Genomic DNA, 18,502 nt, shown 5'->3' with positions numbered 1-18,502 from the left:
GAAGGAATATGAAGCTAAGGATGAATGCATGGCTCACTATCTCGCATTAATACAAGATAGCTTAGCAAAACTAGGCAAATGGGTCGTCGAGAGAGTACCCCAAACATAAAACTTAAAGGCTAACACGCTGGTTGGAATAGCCGCTACTCTCCTTGTAAATGAGGTAGTGCTACCATCCATTTACCTCATTTATTAAAAATAAAATAGAAGTTTACAACAAATTTATTAAAAATAAAAACAAGATTTCTACATTAGAATAAAAAATCTTATACCCCTTGTGGAGTATACAACCCATGTAGAGAACAAAAATAAAAATATCATACCAACACAACTAAATAAAAAACATCCATTCATTCATCCCTTTTGGCCATGGGATGAAAAACAAACTTTGCAAAACAATGGTTAGCATATCATAGAAAAATTGTAGTACGTTCAAACAATGATTTCTCTTAAGGAATATGAATCATGAAAAAGTTACCATGTATGGACACTTAGGAATTATTTTAGCGTATTTAGTTGGCAACAAAACAACAAGTCACTTATTTGCATATAGATGGAATGAATGGTGAACTAAAATGATTATAGGTTTTTAATACTCGGATTTAGGTGTGTTAGGAAATTGTATTTAGAGGGGAGTTTTATGTAGCATTTCTATTAATCTGAAAGTGTTGTCATGCTTTGGTAGGTAGGGGATTAGCGAAATGCAAGTTTTTTTATTTGTGTAGAAATTACATGGACTTATAATTGCAAATAAATTAACTAATTTAACCTATATTTGTGGTTGTGTCTCTTTTGAAATTAATATTAAAAGTTATTGAATTTTGTTAGGATAAAACCCTTAAAAACATTAAATGATGTAACAATTATTGAATTTATTATTTATGTAATAAAGATTAAAGTTTCATTTTGAACATGAGCATTTTGAACTAGCACTTTTTGCATTATACATGATTTAACATATGGGTTCCTTGAAAGACGTAAGTTATGGATTCCATACCATTTGAAAAGTTTTTGCATTAGTGTAATTTTTGTTTTAGTTTATTTTTCTGGTGCATGGTAAGGTGGTACAAAGATAAGGAAGGTAGATTAACTCATGTTCCCAACATACAATACCTTTAATCTAACTAATGGAGGAGGCAAATGTTGTGGAAGTCTATGCTCTAAGCATTAGCCCTGAAAGCATATTGGAAATTAGTGATAAAAACGGCAAGTTAAAACAAAATAGGCGTAAATAGGTTTAAAATATTAGCGGCCCATTGTTTTTGAGTTTTTGCCATAATTGGTGGCCTTTAGTTTAACTCAACCAAAAAGTCGTGGAACAACAATAATTGTATTTAGCAATATAACAAATTAAAAAATTAAGGGAAACAAAATGAAACTAACAAGGAAAGAAATCCAAATATTAAATTGGTTTACTAAAATGGTACTTAATTAAAATATTTTAAATAGCAAACATTTTAAAAAGTAGGGAATTGAAATAAGGGAATCAATCATATGAATATAATTTATGTAATACAAAATATTCAAAATAAATAAAATAGATTAAATAACATGAAAAATGATGACCTAACTATGGGCTCTACAACTCCGAAAATGGAAGATAGGAGGTTGAAATGTGATCAACCTCCCATTCAACACAAACAGAATAATACACTCGATGATTTGGCACATGCATTAACCTCCTTTTTTACTCATTCATGGTTGACAGTAAATGAAAGGAAGAATGTTTCACATTTGTCTATAGAGTTTTGACTTTTTTAAATAAAAAACATACCCTCTTGAAAGCTATTAGTTAAAATAGAAGATTGGACTCTTTTATAGAGTACATGTGGAATTCCAGATATTTTGAAGGATGAGTTTAAAGTATTAAAAAAGATGAAGTAATTTTTTAATTAAAAATACGAGTTAAATGTAAAAACTGAAATTGTTTAAAGGATGAGTTGAATATAAAAATTGTTTATAATTTGAAAGACAAGTTCAATATAAAAAATATATATACAAAAAAAAAAGAGTAATATTTAATGCAGTCATAAGTAGCATATGATGTTTGTATTTATTTTTTAAACAACAAATTTGTAATGATATATTTCAAAATAATTATTATTATTTTAAAAAATTGTAGAAAATACCGATTTCCATTCTTAGGTGCTCCCTAAGCAAAAAAATATATAGAAAGTTGGAGCCAATAGCTTTACAGGCATGAAACAAAACATCCATTGAAACAATAAATATGGGAACTTGATGTTACATTTAACATTAGCACAAATCATCCTCTAAAATAGCAATGAATAAATAAATATTATATAGCAATATCGTTATTTTTTACCATTGAAACAAATAGTTGAAGCTTTTTCCGATTACAATTTTTTGTTCAAGACGTGCTTTTTATTTATGAAAAATTGATTTTTAAAAAAGACTTAGAGTCGTCACTTATTTTTGTTTTATTTTTAAAAGAAAAATAAAATAAGAAATAAAAGATAGTAAAAATCGAGTTTGAGTTTGGGAGTCAAATTACCTATCGGGAAGATACGATAATAAACTGTAACACTCCTCTAAGCCCTATAATTAAGTCTCTACTAATAAAGGATCTGAAAACTCACGGGTTGGTGTTGACCTCAATTCTGAAGCAGTCACTTGGCGGAGTCAAAAGTGTTGAGTAAAATGTTGCTGCTGATGGATGACGGGGGACAGTCTAATAAAGTGCAGATGCAGAAGCATTTGAAAACTTAGGCGTTTTCTCTGGATTTCTACCGAATGAACTGATCGATTCCAGTTGTACCACTAGAGCAACTCAGAGAAACCTGCTGCTCGATCAAGAGAAGTGTGCACCCTAGGGATTAATTCCCTATTTATAGAGGCAAATTCGCTAGAAACCCCAAAAGGCATGGCACTCAAAAACGCACCACTTGAGGCGACATGCTACCTGGCAACAACTTCAATAACGGTGTCCCACCATAAATGCCCATCCTAGATGCCACATGTTGTGAGGTCATTATAGGGGTTTGAAAAATGTTTTAACTCGCCTTTTCTGACCAGACGAAATGACTGGGTTAAAAGGGGGCATTGTAAGGACATCCCTTTTGTGACCACATGGCAGATTGCCTTGGCCCCACACAACACCCTTCTATTAGACATGTGGCATCCCTCCATCTCTATCTAGAAAAGCGCAAATAAGTTGGAACGCCCAATCCGGCCCCTAAGTATCAATGGCCGGCTACCTTGTGTTCCTCTAAGAGTGCATGATGCGCTCCAAGCAGGTTCACTAACTAGCTCCCACGAGCAATCATTCTTATCCCCGCCAGAAGTACGCTTGACAAGACGTCTCCATGTCCTTTCAAGCGACTTGCTACGCTATGCACCATGCCACCCGCAGACTGAGGTGATAGGCTAGCCACCAGGTCGTCCCACTAGCAATCTCTATTAGCCGCCTGAAGGATGATGATTGCTCTGCCATCCTCTATGCTGCCATCATGACTACGAAAGTCAAGAAGCCATCTCAGCATAGATGTGACAAGACTCCAAACACTATAAAAGCATTCCTACGACCCAAAGGCAAGAGGGGGGAGTATTTTAATCCATTCTTTCCTAAGCTTCTAAAAAAAGGGGACACTCTCTCTAACTACTCATTTGACTTGAGCTTTGGAGGGTGTGTCTGGACATCTTTTGCAGGAACAAAGGAGAAGTGTTTCTTTCGCTTGACTTAGCATCAACAGGTATCACAATAAAATAAACAAAAAAGAATCACAAGAATTCTTCATTAAAAAAAAAAACACACACACACACTTTTCTCCCGTCTACACCAAGCGAAATGGATAACAAACGCAGACCTTATCTTCAGTGCTTAAAAGTCCACATAGACTTAATGGATGACCAATGCTATAAATCACCTTAACTGATGCGATGACTCAATGCTATAAATCACATTAACTGATGCGATGACTCTGCTTTCGAATTCTTCCTTCCACTGCAGGCGGCATCATGTCTCTAGTACTTTTTCTTATTTTCCATTATTTTCCAAATTCGTGCGTTGACTTGAAGGGCAGGGCACAACCGTCTTGAGACGGGTAAGGATGTGCTTCTAGAACTCCCTTTTCCTCCTGATATGGGGACTGGATCTGATTGATGAAGCAACAGAAAGCCAAGGAATTAAAGTGTTTCATAGACCAAGCCCATACATGGTTTGTTCAAATTTTCAAAACAACCCCAGTTGCTATAGTTTTATTTCTAGGTATATCAGAAGCATATCTGGGAGAATACCATGATTCTTCACTCTCTCCTCAGTTTTCTCCGAGATAACAAAAAGACATGGCAATCCTCTCAGAACGAACAATTGTGCTACTCTTCTTTCTTTCTTCTCTTATCATCCATGGAAGCCCAAAGCCTACCCTCCTCTACAAATTTTGTACTGAAAATTCCAACTATGTCCCCAATAGCACTTACCAGAGTAGCCTCAACCTCCTCCTCACTTCCCTGTCGTCAGATGCTACAATACTTAACGGCCGCAAATTCCACAACACGACCGCAGGCCAAGCGCCAGACATGGTATATGGCCTCTACTTATGCCGGGGAGATGTCACAGATGCAGTATGCCAGGACTGCGTCCAGACTGCAAGTCAAGAGATCCTGACCAAGTGTCCCAACAGAAAAGAGGCACTAAGTTGGTACGACCAGTGCATGTTTCGGTACTCCAATCGATCAATCTTCTCAATCATGGAAGAAAGGCCAAGTTTGATTAGTTTTGACTCACTCGATATGGAGGACCCAGATAGGTTTGATCAGATTGTGAATGAAACCATGGTGGGTTTGATTGAAAAGGCTACCCATAATTCTTTTGAGAGGGACATGTTTGAGACTGGAGAAGCAAATTTTAATGCGTCCACCAAGATATATGGCTTGGTGCAGTGCACACCAGATTTATCCGGCAGTAATTGTAGTACGTGCCTCGAGAATATTCTTTCTCGTATTACCAATTGTTGCCTTGGGAAGCAAGGGGGCAGGATTCTAGTTCCCAGCTGCAACTTCAGGTACGAGTTGCATCCATTCTATGGGGACTTAGCAGCAGCTACACCACCTGCACCTTCACCTCTGTCACCTCTGTCACCTCCAGGTAATAATACAGCCTCTGAATCTAAGCAATATTTGTTGATCTGTTCTCCTACTTCTTTGGAAGCATCTTAATCATAAAAAGACCACTTTTTTAGTCCCTTCTATTCGGAAATTTCGGCAAAATATTTTGAACTGTGACAATACTCCTGAATCCTGACCATGTCCAAAAACTTAAAAGATTGTACAACTTAAACAGAGACAAATCACCATGAACTTGGAGTTGATAGAAGAGCAACAACGTGATCTCACTGTTGTAGTGTTGTGTGCATTAAGCCAACCCAGCAGTCATGGTTTGCGTTTTCTAGTCCAGTCTACAAATATTAAATATAATAAACGGACTAAGCTTTGGATCTTTGTTACTTCCTTCTTCACAAGCCAGAGTTCAATATAAATGGACTCAAAGTGGTTATAATATCTTCATTGAGCTGATTTTTGTCATGCATCCACTAAATTAGAACTCAAATTTAATGGTAAGAGAAAATATTTGCAAGCAAAACAAAATACCTTAAAATTCTGTTTGATAAAAATTGGTAAATGTGATTTCAGATATAAAATATTTTAAATATGCCAGTTGCAGAGCCTTCCTAGAGATTTATCAAAGTGAAATTGACTAATTTTAAGATTATCTATATCATACTTACATCATGAATTCTAATTATGGGATTGTACAATATTACTCTTTTTTTTCCCCCTATTTTTAAGCATTGGCATGGATTCTAAATCCATCCTCCCTAAGCATGACAATATTTCTTCGTCTTGTATAGGTAAAAAGGGAAACTCTTCCCAACTTCTAATTGCTATCATTGTTCCAGTAGCGGGCACATTGATAATTTCTGGCTTCCTCTGCTATTGTTGGCTAAAGAGGAAAAGGTGGAATATCTTCACAAACAATTATCATCATAGTTATTCCAATATTCTCTCTGTGGTGATCTTTTCTATTCTATGCTACTGTTTCATATGCAGGAAAGCAAAGAAGAAATACAATTCTACAGAAGAGGAAAAAGGTGAAATATTAATACCTGATCCGAAGGACCCTCTGTTTCTTGTTGTAGCAATGTTATTTACAATTTATATTCAACAAATTTGTTAGAACTCTTTTTCTGCTTGCAGTTGAGAATGATATCACCACTGTGCAGTCATTGCAATTTGATTTTGGCACACTTGAAGCTACTACAAATAACTTCTCTGATGATAACAAGATTGGTGAAGGTGGATTTGGTGATGTGTACAAGGTAGAACTCTATAAATGTGGTTGGTTATGTAGCCTGCTATGATCAAAATTCAGATGCACTTGAAAGTAAGCATTTTTCCCAAAAATTTAAATGCCTCTTGCATGTTATCAGGGTACACTTTCTAGCGGAAAAGAAATTGCTATAAAGAGGCTATCTAGAAGCTCTGCACAAGGCGCAGTAGAATTCAAGAATGAGGTTGTATTGGTAGCCAAGCTTCAACACAGAAACCTAGTGAGGTTATTGGGATTTTGCTTGGAAGGGGAAGAGAAGATACTTGTCTATGAATATGTGCCCAACAAAAGCCTTGACCACTTTCTGTTTGGTCTGCCACATCCTGACTTTACTTCTACTCGTCAATTTAAGTTCCTGAAATGGAATCAAATTGTGTTTAAATCTCACGAATCAAATTCCCGAGTTCCATTTTTTTTAAAATATTAGTTCACCAATACTTCATTCTAACTTTAACATTTGTTTTGATTAAAACATAGACCCTGATAAACAAGGACAACTGGATTGGTCAAGACGGTATAAGATTATTGGACGAATAGCTCGAGGGATTCTTTACCTTCATGAAGATTCTCCGCTCAAAGTTATACACCGTGATCTAAAAGCCAGCAATGTTTTGTTAGATGGTGATATGAACCCAAAAATTTCAGATTTTGGCATGGCAAGGATTTTTGGAGTAGATCAAACTCGAGGAAGTACCAAAAGAGTTGTTGGCACATAGTAAGTTCAGAGTCTAAAATCTGTTTTTCATAATCTATTTTTATATTGGATTTATTAGTTGTTCCATTCTATAAACCCCAAGCTACTAAAGAAAAGAAAATATAATCATTTTAACAGCTAAAAGACAATCACCATCAAGATGCAATGTTTCTGTAATCTTCCACAAGTTACCATTATATGCTTTGACTGGTATTACCCTCTATGCATTTTATACTACTTCATTAAGGTCAAACAGTTTTACCATGATATGCTTCAAACTGCAATAGGATTTCAAGGATCTCCTTAAATTAGATTTCTATACTTATGTTGCTAGCTTGTAGTGGCTACATGTCTCCAGAGTATGCAATGCATGGACACTTCTCTGCCAAGTCAGATGTATACAGTTTCGGTGTCCTAGTTTTGGAGATAATAAGTGGCAAGAAGAACAGTTGTTTCTACGAATCAGGCCAAACTGAGGACCTTCTAAGCTATGTGAGTGTGAATATAACATTGGATTATTTTTATTTTCATTGATTTTGAAATCTCATTGCCATCACCTCTAGAGTTAAAGAAAATATATAGTTGAATATCTAACAATAGTTGATGAATGGATGCAGGCATGGAAACTTTGGAGGAATGGTACACCCCTGGAATTGATGGACCCGATCATGGGGGACTCCTATGCAAGAAATGAAGTCATTAGATGCATCCATATGGGTTTATTATGTGTTCAAGAAGATCCTGAGGACAGACCATCCATGGCATCAGTAGTCCTCATGCTCAGCAGTTACTCTGTTACTCCACCATTGCCTCAACAACCAGCATTCTGCATTGGCAGTGGAACGCGGTCAGGCTTTCCAATAAATGTACTAAAATCAGATCAATCTGCAAGCAAGTCAACGCCATGGTCTGTGAATGAAACATCGATTTCTGAACTAGATCCTAGGTAGGCTGAATATACTAGGCAATCTCAGATATGCATAATTAAAAAAAATGAACTTGATTTCTAAGGTTAATGTGGTTTTTTCAATTTACTTTAATACGTTGTATATGTTGTTGGTAAGGATGTGAAGTTCTCATCTCAGCCACCGAGATTGGCCAAAAGTTCCTACAAAGTAATCAGAATGTTTGATAATATGCTAAATTTTTTAATCCAACCAGCTGAAATTTTACAGGCTTCATGTACTAATTGGAACAACACAAGCGTCAGCCTCCATTAATGTGAGGCATAAGGGTTTAAAGCTAATTTTCCTTGGGTGATGATGAGGTGAGACAATAGAGAAATTGACTTCTGTTAACATGAGACGTAAGAGTTTGAGCCCTAATTGATCATTAGGCACAAGAATAGGCCACCATCTGGGGAAGAATTCATAGTAATCGTGTACTCTTATGACCTAAGCCTAGCACAGATTTTGGTCTCTTGGGTGGGAATGCTCCATCCCCAAATCATATTTGAAAATACGGGTTCCTAATGAAACTTTAATAAGCACCTGCGGCTAGCCTCTCCAGCATCTGGGCTTAAAGTCAAGGCCATGCCTCTAGAACGTTGGTGTGTCTGACGTTTGGCTTGAAGTACCATCCAACAAGAAAACCCTTAAAAATCGGATTGAATGAAGGAAAAGTTAATAATTTTAACAATGTAGATGCAAGATATTAGATATGAAATATTGAAGGAGGTTTTGAGAAAGAAATTACATTTTTTGTATAAAATGTTATTTAAATTTATTATTTTGAATTTTTTTATATTATTTTGGTCATATTGAAGATGTGTTTTTATTTTTAATTTATTTTCCGGGTTGTTTGATATGATTATTATTGATTTCCATTGAAAATGTTTGCACTTTAGTTTTGTTGTTGAGACTTGTTTGACATGGCAAAAGAAAAAATTTTCTCAGTTGTTTCTTGGTTGTTTGAAACCACTTTATTTGAGTATTTATGAACATGTTTGAATTTTCATTGAAAACTCAAAATTATAATCAATTGAGACATATTTTGTATAATAAAGAACAATATTTGTTGTATATTAGACATATATATGCCAAAAAAACCCACAACTGCCTAGTTTCATAAGAAATTTGAAATTTTAAAAATTTTATCTTATCGTAATGTTATTGTATTTATATTGTAATTGTAGTGTATTTTTATTGTACATTTATATTTTTATATAAAAAAAACCCACAATTGCCCAATTTCATACAAAATTTGAAAATTTGAAAATTTTACGTTAGCATAATGTATTGTAATGTTATTGTATTTATATTGTAATTGTAGTGTATTTTTATTGTACATTTATATTTTTATATAAAAAATTAATTTTATAGATTTTTTTTTATACATTTGGATTACCATCAACAACTTCATGTATTGAAATTACAATAATATATTTTTGTTGTCTTTTTATAATTTTGGCTTGTAATGATGCTTTATGATAGGAATACAACATGATAACCTAGAAACGTTAGTTCAGTAAAAAACGAATTCCATATTTTGTCAATTGAGAATTCCATATTTTGTCATTTTGGTATATTGTAATGTATCGTAATATTAATATTTTTTTATTATAACTATATTGCATTTGTATTATACTTATACTTTATAATTGTCAGGAAAGAGAATCGATCTCACTTGAAGCCGAGGGAATACTTCTCAAAGGCAGGTTCTCCCAGGTACGGCTACATGAAATTCACATTTCTTAACTCCAGATTTTTTTTTTTTTTTTTTTTTTGCAAATCCCGGTGTTATCTTGATTGATTGTTGTGGACATTTAGAGCTGATCGTTTCTCCTGCTGAATGTGTTTAAATATGTGCTTGGTTATGCACTCTTTTCCTAACTCTGTTTTCTGGAGTTCTTTTTTTTTTTCTTTCTTTTTTTCGGTACCCTTTCTTCGTCAGGCAACAATTTAACAAGGACAATGAACATCCTTGAGGAGGACTCTTGTGTTTCATCCAACAGAAATCGATTCAGAAACGTCCTTACAACAACTAGAAATTGATTCTGAAATTGAAGCATCGTGGTGGAGTAGAGTGAGAGAACCGGAGCCAAAGACAACTCCTTTATTCTCTCTCGTGTTCTTGTAATATTGGTTTTCCGGCGCCGGAGTTTGTCGGACTGTCCGTCCGTCTATGGCGATTATGTCAGATTCTGGCACTGAGATCTTGGTTCCGGCCTGCGCCATCATTGGGATAATCTTTTTTGTGGTTCAGTGGATTCTGGTCTCTCGCGTCAAGCTTTCTCCAAAGCGGCACTCGTTCTCTAACTCTAGCAAGAATGGCACCGCTGAGTATCTGATTGAGGAAGAAGAAGGCACCAATGGTCACAGCGTCGTTCACAAATGCGCTGAGATACAAAATGCTATCTCTGAAGGAGCAACCTTTTTCCTCTTTATCGAATATCTGTATGTTGGAATCTTCATGGTTGCTTTTGCAATCTTGATTTTCGTTTTCCTTGGCTCTGTGGAGGGTTTCAGCACAAAGAGCCAACCTTGCTCATACAACGAATGAGAGATGTGCAAGCCAGAACTTGCCAATGCTATCTTCAGCACAATATCCTTCTTGCTTGCTGGTTTTCCTTCTCTGCTTTCTGGTTTCCTTGGGATGAAAATTGCCACTTATGCAAATGTCAGAACCACTCTAGAGGCAAGGAAGGGTGTTAGGAAGGCTTTTATCACTGCATTTAGATCTGGTGCAGTCATGGGTTTCCTTCTTGCTGCAAATGGTCTTTTGGTCCTCTATATTGCCAACAACCTCTTCAAGATATACTATGGTGATGATTGGGAAGGCCTTTTTGGGGCTATAACTAGTTATGGCCTTGATGGTTCTTCCATGGCTCTCTTTGGCAGAGTAGGTGGAGGAATCTATACAAAAGCTACTGATGTCGGTGCAAATCCTCATGGGCATCTTTGGTTTGGAAATATCAGGAAAACTAGAATGATGAGAAAAACAAAAAAGATTGGTCACCTTTGAACTTGTGTGATTTCCGAATATTAAGGATTCTGGAGGATGGAGTATCCAAGTTGTTTCTGAAAGCAAAATGACTTTTGGCTCTGTTGAAGATACAATAGAATGAAGTCAACCTATTGAAGAGAATTCGCTGATTCGGGAGAACTTAACATGGGAGAGGCATTGGCATAAGGAGCTTTTGATAATTGTATTAAGGTTCCTGCATAGGTCTTTCCCCCAAGCTGCAGTTGGCAGCTCTCGTCATAGAACTTGAATTTGGATGGGATTCCCCTGCTCGACTCTTCCTCTGTTTATGCCTTTTTAATTCGTTTTTGATGTCTTAATTGAAGTTTGTTGGATTCGGTTATGTGATTAAGTTTTATGGTAGAGTACCTACTGGTTCATGGTTCAGGTTTAAAATCTGGTTTTAATTTTAATTGCTTAAAGATATTCGACAATGACCATTGCAGACAACCTGCTGCTGTAAAGGTTGTGATACTCGAATGTCAGTGTGAAGATGTGATTGGGGTGAAAGTGCTGAAATCAGAGCTCAGAAGAAGGTCATCGGCTGTTGATTCTGATATGGAATACAATTGGAATGCCAACATTGAGATATGCTTGAGAAGGAAGAGGAGAAAAAGCTTGGTCTGCCTTTGGATGACTATGTCGAACTCATGCTTGATGTCTGTCCTGAATATTTTAATTCCCATGACAGGGAATTCCGTGTAGCTTCCCAACTAGGTTGTGATGACTTGGATGCAATGATAACTGAATGTCGGCTATTGAGGTTCTCAAAGGGAAACAAGACTGACTAGATTATTAAAAAATGAGGCTGACGATGAATTTAATGACAAGCTGGCATCATTTGGTCACTTACTGTTCTCTTCAAGTGGACTATGAATCAGATAATTGAGATATGAATGACTTTGAATGTTGTTGGCCAGAGAGCAGTTTTGAAGCCTGCTCAGTATACTGGAGTTCAGGCAATAGCTGAAAGGCACATACCAGACTTCGAAGGAAATTGAGATTGCTGAGAGAAGGAACAGGAAGCTGAATACCATCGTGATGTTCTGCAGATGGGGGGGCATCTTGAACTAATTTAGAATAATGAAGGGATTTTGGAGGGTTATGTCAAGTAAAGGGTTACTGATGCTCTGGACGAAGCTGCAACTAGAGAATAATTAAGCCTTACGAGAGAAAGAATTCCCATGACGAGCCTTACTCTCTGAACACTGTCATCGATAATTTTGGCGCACAAACTACTCATGAAAAGGAAGGGTATTTGAGGATGACTTCCAATCGAAAAAGGGGATGATCAACTTGTAGTAGAGTTTGAATTATCTGGTAATGGTTGGGTTTCAGGATTGAGAAGCCTTCCAGTTCTGATCAATTTCCCCTTGGTAGCCCTACCTGCTAACATTTTGAGGCACAAAGTTTCATAGCTGAAAAGGAATAGAAAGTTAAAGTCTCACAAGTTTCTAAAATCAAGTCCGAAAAGGTGCCTGGAGTTGAGAGACTTCAGGATGGAAATTAAAGAACTTCCCATGACTGGCAAATTCAATACTTTGTTTTGAACAAAATGGTGTCTTGTGAGTTTTGGTATCATGGCTCTATGATGTATTTCTCGCCAACAAATCCTCAAGTTATATTGAGCAAAGTTCAAATGAATCTCGAGTTCTTGAAGCCTGGTGGGACAGCATTGATTCAGAAAACTTCATAAATTCTCACAAGAATAAGAGAGATGGAATTTAGTTTCATGCCCCGTCTGACTAGTTCTATCGTGCGCCTGAGCACTACAAACCTGTGAGCAAATAATTCATTAAGTAGCCTCAATATAATCCAGAAATTTATGAAGGTTATTTTCCAATAGCAGTCTTCTGAATCATCATGGCACAGAGTATGACCCCTTGCCCAATGAACAGAATGCTAACAATCTCTATTACAATTTTTAAACTGGTCCTTTGTGTGAAATGACCAGCCTAGATTCGAGACTTATTATCGAATTGATTTGGTCACGAAAGATGAAGTACTGCACTGCACATGGAAAACTTCTAGATGAAGACAAGTGGCACAATTTTGATGATGGTCATATAACAGCTAAATGAAGAGAACATCAAATCCGCTACTGCTTATGTGCTCTTCTGGGAGGGTGAGATTCAATGATGTTTCTGTAAGCAATGGAGCACAGTCCTATGTAGATTATGAAAATATTTTGTCCCCAGACGTAGATCTTAGGCATGTTCTGTACTTCAGAAAGAGAAGAGTTGTATATTCTGGAATGCATGGCTTGTTTGAAGAAAGGAAACTATGCAAGACAATATTCCTGCTTATGCTTTGATCGCTTATAAAATGAGTGATTGCTTAGAACTTGTATCTCCATGATAGAAACTGTCAGTAGGCTCAATGACATTGCTGAATTTGTGGTATTACCTGTTTATGTGGGGCAAATTTCATAGACCAGACGAAGCTTCGTAGCTTGACTTCGAGGGGTGGAAACTGACATGAGAAGTTGCCTTCAAGAATGGTCTGGTTAAGCTTGCTAAATTCGCAAGAAGCCTCAAGTCACTGTCTCCAGAATCTGCATGTCCAATCCCCATTCGCTGCCAGAACCATAGATCGATTCACATTGTCGTCGTCATCTTCGATCTTCTTTTTTTGCAGCGAGAGTCTGAAAGCAATCTCAATTGGGCCAACCGCAAACCACTCAAATTGTTGGTGTGCCATCTCATGCCATGTCAATGTATTGGCAAGGATATAATAAAACATCAATCAGTACCTCTCATGCTCCACAACAACCTTCCCCTCAGGCAACATCCACAACGTCATTTCCCTCAGCATTGCCGAATGAGTTGCAGGCTCCTGAAATTCAGGCATCCCTATTTGTGAGCTTGACAAATGCATTGGAACGCATTGCTCCTGCACCTTGGCTTATAGCATGTGATCCTACACCTTCACTTGTACCATCTAATTCTATGTCTTCACTTACCCCGTTGAATTCTGCACTTTCAAAATTTTTCATATTCTCTTACTCAGGAACAATTTTCTACTTCTTCTGATACAATGTCCTTGTTTGCAAAGGCAACTCTACCATCATACTCTGTACCTGTAAATTCGAATATAATAAACATGCCTTCATTTCCTTCATCTTATCAAGACGTTAACACCATCGAAGCTCCAATTACTGGTAAAATAGTTTTTGATCTGGTATCGGTGCCTCCTATCCATCCCCTGCATCATTCTGCATCCACAATTGGGGGTTCCACCTCTGGCCTCCTTCTGACTCTACCTCCAACTTTATTAACTCCTGATCAATTAGCACAACCCATGTCATCCATGCTTTCTTCCTCACCAAAAGTATACCCTGGTCAGATGGATAAGGTTGCTCTAACATCAACTTCTCCTAATACTTTGAGCACAATGTCTACTCCAGCATTTCAAGCACCATTGTTGCCATTGACAGCCTCTGCTCAACAGTCTCAGAAGTCTATTGTGTAGTTCACTGAAGAATTCAATTTCATAGTGATGAATGAAAGGTTTAAAAGGGATGAAGTTTGGGGTTATCTTGTAAAGACTCATTTGATTCCATTCGAAATTCCTGCATATGTTAGTGAAAATATTCCTGAGTCAGTTCACCTCAATAATGGCCCTACTAGACAATTTATCACTTCTGAAAGTAAGACAGATGGACGAGTAAAGGTCGATCCTCTTATGGGAAGTTGAGGATTACGATTTTCTCGAATTTGAGTCAACTAATCCGAAAGTTGTTGTATTCGAGGCTAATGCTTTCATCCAGTTGGAAAACTCTAGTGATGAGGGTACCCCTTCTGAAGAATCAAGAAGTTGTTGAATTTGAGGCTTCCAATGGAGGAAATTTGAGCTTCTTCTAATAAGACTTCCAAGGCTGTCATGCTCATTACATTGCAGTTCAGAATTCTACTTTGAAGTCCTTTCAAAACTCACTTTCCAAAAGGCTCAGATGCAATGTCACAACTTATCAAAATTGCTAGCATTCATGTTCTTGAAAGACAGTCTCCTAAGTCTGATCCCAAGGAGCCTTTGAGGGTTTGTTGCTCCGTTCTAGAATATGGAGAAAACGATATCGAGTGAGGACGCTGCCATAGCTGGGATTGAGATTAGTTTTCATTACAATCCACCCCATGAAATGAATGTTCCAATACAGGCTGCAAATTGAGAAGGCCAGTTTCGAATTTTGATTTTGATGATGGGTAACCACAAGGGAGTAGTTAGCCTATCATTATCGCATAAGCAGTAGAGAAGCATTTCATATCTCAATTACGCAGTATTGCTCCAGCAAACACTCATGCTGAAAGGCAAACCCAGAGTTCAGGACTTCAGCATAATCAACAATCGGATGCTCCCATGTCTAATGATAGCCAACCGGCAGAAGGGGGCTATAATACTGGAAGCAAAGAGGTGAAGGGCAGCCCGAAGAAAACAGTAATGAAATAGTCAAGATGATCTACTGACCCAAGATGTCTTGGTACTTGATACAAGTGCTGAAGTTTTTATTGGTCAGGTTGCTGACCTCAAAGAACAACAGAATGCTTTTGAAATCAGCCAGGAACACATCAAAATCGCTGCACTACTGGAGGACTACATTGCCCTGAATCCAGCCAAGCATTTCACATTTGTTTCCCATAGTGCTGGAGGTACTCTGCCAAGACGTTCTGGAACGCTCAAATATTTTAATTGGAGGATTTCTAATGCTTCAATAGCACTCACCCTATGATGAAGACTCAGTTTGTGATGAAAGAGTGGGGTTTCTGGCATCCACCCATACACCAAATGCGGAACCAATATTTGCTCATCTTATAGAAACAAGCGGTTTTCACTGCAAACCAAGTGATCAAGATGATGTAGGCTGTAAGAATTTCCCGGAAGCATTGCAAATGGCCAGGCCAGATGATGAAGCTTTTCTCCAAAAGCTGAGGCAAATGTTATTGGAAATGGGAAAATCGAAACAGAAGTTATAATGCTCTCCTTCTCTCATGTTCAAAATTAAAAAGGATTAAGGCAGTTGATGAAATGAAACTCATTTGATAGAAAGGATTTTATTTGAATCAGAATGTATAGTGAGTAGTTCGACAATGGCTGGTTCTAGTAATTATGCACTAAAGTTGGATCAAAGCCTTGCATCTCTTGGTGAATCTGTTTCACTTCTTAAAACAAAAACTGCGATTCGAAGACTGTGCAGTCTGATTAGAAATTGACTCCCTTCAAAGCCACCTTGCCATCCAAATCGTAAGGGTTCAGAAATTCCAGCTATTTGAAGTGAAGTTAAGAGGCAGTCTTGTCCATCTTCTAGCATAGACATAGCTTAGAATAATTCTGCAGGTGCTTCGATCCTAGAATTTGAGGAGGCAGATCGTGATGAAAGATCAAGTGATACATTCAATGATGATTTTTTCCTGTGCGAACAGAATATAATGGGCTTGATCTAAAATAACAGAAACCATAGAAGAGTCTAAACCAACATCCGAAATAGCAAGACCTCCACAAGGACCATTGCGAACTTCATCACTACCAGCATGGCAATCCATACATGTTTCAGGAGAGGGGCCACGAGCATTGACAAGCATACGTGAACCAATTGATCTTGGTTCTTACTTCATGTGATTTCTTAGCACATTACGCAATATTCCTTCATTTTTACTCTTTCAGACATTGAGCAATGAGGATGAGAAGGCATTCACTAAATTGCAAGCTATGGAAAGTAGGCTTTGTAGAGAGGAAAGAAACCGTCTTCAGAAAAGAAACTTTAGGCTCAACGCAACAGCAAATAAACTGCATGCTCTCAAGTACTTGCTCATCTAGTTGCTGCTGCAAGCACTCCTTAGACCTGGGGAATTCTCTGAAGCTATTGGCAGTCAAAAGGGGTAGTGGAATTAGGTCAGGTTTGTAGCAGAAAGCTTATGGTTTTTTTTTAAATGAGTCTTTAAATGGTGGGTTTATTGGGAACAACATGCAACTGGTCTTCTGATGGCTATCTGTCTGGTGCACTGTATGGTCTGAATTTGTAGAGGCATCTTGTACTTCGTCTCGTAAAGATTTGAATGTTATGCTTCTGGCTATGAATTGTGGAAAAAGTTTGAAGGAAGTTTCAATGGTGGAACCAGAATTGGATGGAACGTCCTGTGACCATATTAAACCTGGTACTGAATTTTCAAATGCTGTTGACAATGAGACTGATCTGGGTGGCAAATTATCTGATGCAAGCCATCTCGAGAATGATGACTTCTTCAGAGTGTCTGTACAAGCACAAAGCCATCCTGTGGATGAGTCATATGGTGGCAATCCGAATTTCCTTTTTGATGTTCTGCAACTCATGTCAAATGCTCCTGACCTGGCTCTTGAAAAGGAAAGTAGTGACAATTTTGTGAATGGGGTTCTACAAACAGAATGTGGAAATGATTATTCCATTGAAACGTTGAGCCATGGAAAGATTGATTCACCAAAACCTCTTACGTTATCTGCAGAAGATCAGCTTCTTGGCTCAACCTTGTCAGGATCACTGCATAACTGTTCACCTACCTCAAGTACTGCTGATGGTCAGAAAAACGCCAAGTCGAGAGGGCCAGACTGGAATCCAAACTTAAAATTCAGGAGTACAGGCAACCTACTAGGTTGTCCCTGCAGGCTTTAACCACCCTAACTACGTTGTATCAAGTAAGACTGTTATTAACTGACCAAGAATCAAAGTTTGGAGTTGGAAATATGTTCCGAAATCAAATTGCAGGCATACACTAAATGGGAAGAACATCCTGATCTCTAGAAAATCTTGGATGTTATAGAAATGCTACTAGCTATCCCTTCAAGCACCCCTTTTGCTAAGGCTCTTTCAGGGTTGCAATTCTTGCTTGGCAGAGTCTGGATATTATAAGAAAATGGCTCAAAATTCGCTATTTCCGATCAACTGGAACCTATTATTCTCTTAACATACTCATAGAAAATATTGAGTTTGATTCTTGGCCTGCCTTGCTTCATGAAGCTCAGGATCAGTATGAGATTAATGGTGGGAAGTTGTGATTTCCTTTATACTCAGTTCTTTGGCATAGGCAATCTGTTGGTATCACTGCATATAATCATTCAGTTGATGTTTTTGCTTCTCCAAGTCAAAAGGATGGGAACTTTAGGCCTGCTATTTTAATAGATGGAGATTGTGAATGGCTCTTGATGTAGCCAAGGGGATGAATTACTATCACACAAACCATCCTACTACTGTACATAGAAATCTGAAGTCTCCAAATCTCCTTGATAAAAACTCGGTTGTCAAAGCTTGTGATTTTAAGCTGTTACATCTAAAGCATCATACTTTTCTACCTTCGAAGTCTTTTTTACTGAAGTGTCTCTCTTTTAATCCTCAAAGCAAGGCAATTGCTTGTAGTCAGAGGACTTTCCCCCATGGTTGCTGATCCCAGACATCCTGCTGAATCTACGAGTGCAACAAATGAGTCAGTTCTGAAGGTTGCTCTTGACCATGGGAAAACATCATCAAGCAG

General features: G+C 37.5%; 1 protein-coding gene and 1 long non-coding RNA gene across 2 annotated transcripts; both read left to right on the top strand.

Annotated features, from left to right (window-relative positions):
• The first annotated feature begins 3,914 nt into the window (after window positions 1-3,914).
• On the top strand, window positions 3,915-8,200 carry LOC100266208 (cysteine-rich receptor-like protein kinase 10). Its single transcript, XM_010657648.3, has 8 exons — window positions 3,915-5,107; window positions 5,871-5,976; window positions 6,070-6,110; window positions 6,217-6,338; window positions 6,450-6,660; window positions 6,827-7,064; window positions 7,385-7,535; window positions 7,661-8,200. Exons 1-8 carry the CDS (start codon window positions 4,306-4,308, stop codon window positions 7,991-7,993), a joined length of 2,004 nt encoding a protein of 667 aa, XP_010655950.1. The 5' UTR covers window positions 3,915-4,305; the 3' UTR covers window positions 7,994-8,200.
• A 1,475-nt stretch (window positions 8,201-9,675) lies between these two features.
• LOC104880604 (uncharacterized) lies at window positions 9,676-17,074 on the top strand. Its single transcript, XR_786808.3, has 2 exons — window positions 9,676-9,709; window positions 9,936-17,074. It is a non-coding gene; the product is annotated as an uncharacterized LOC104880604 (long non-coding RNA).
• The last annotated feature ends 1,428 nt before the right edge of the window (window positions 17,075-18,502 follow it).

This window comes from Vitis vinifera, chromosome 10, assembly GCF_030704535.1.
Source record: "Vitis vinifera cultivar Pinot Noir 40024 chromosome 10, ASM3070453v1".
Taxonomy (NCBI): Eukaryota; Viridiplantae; Streptophyta; class Magnoliopsida; order Vitales; family Vitaceae; genus Vitis; species Vitis vinifera.
This window is presented reverse-complemented; position numbering and strand designations above follow the sequence as displayed.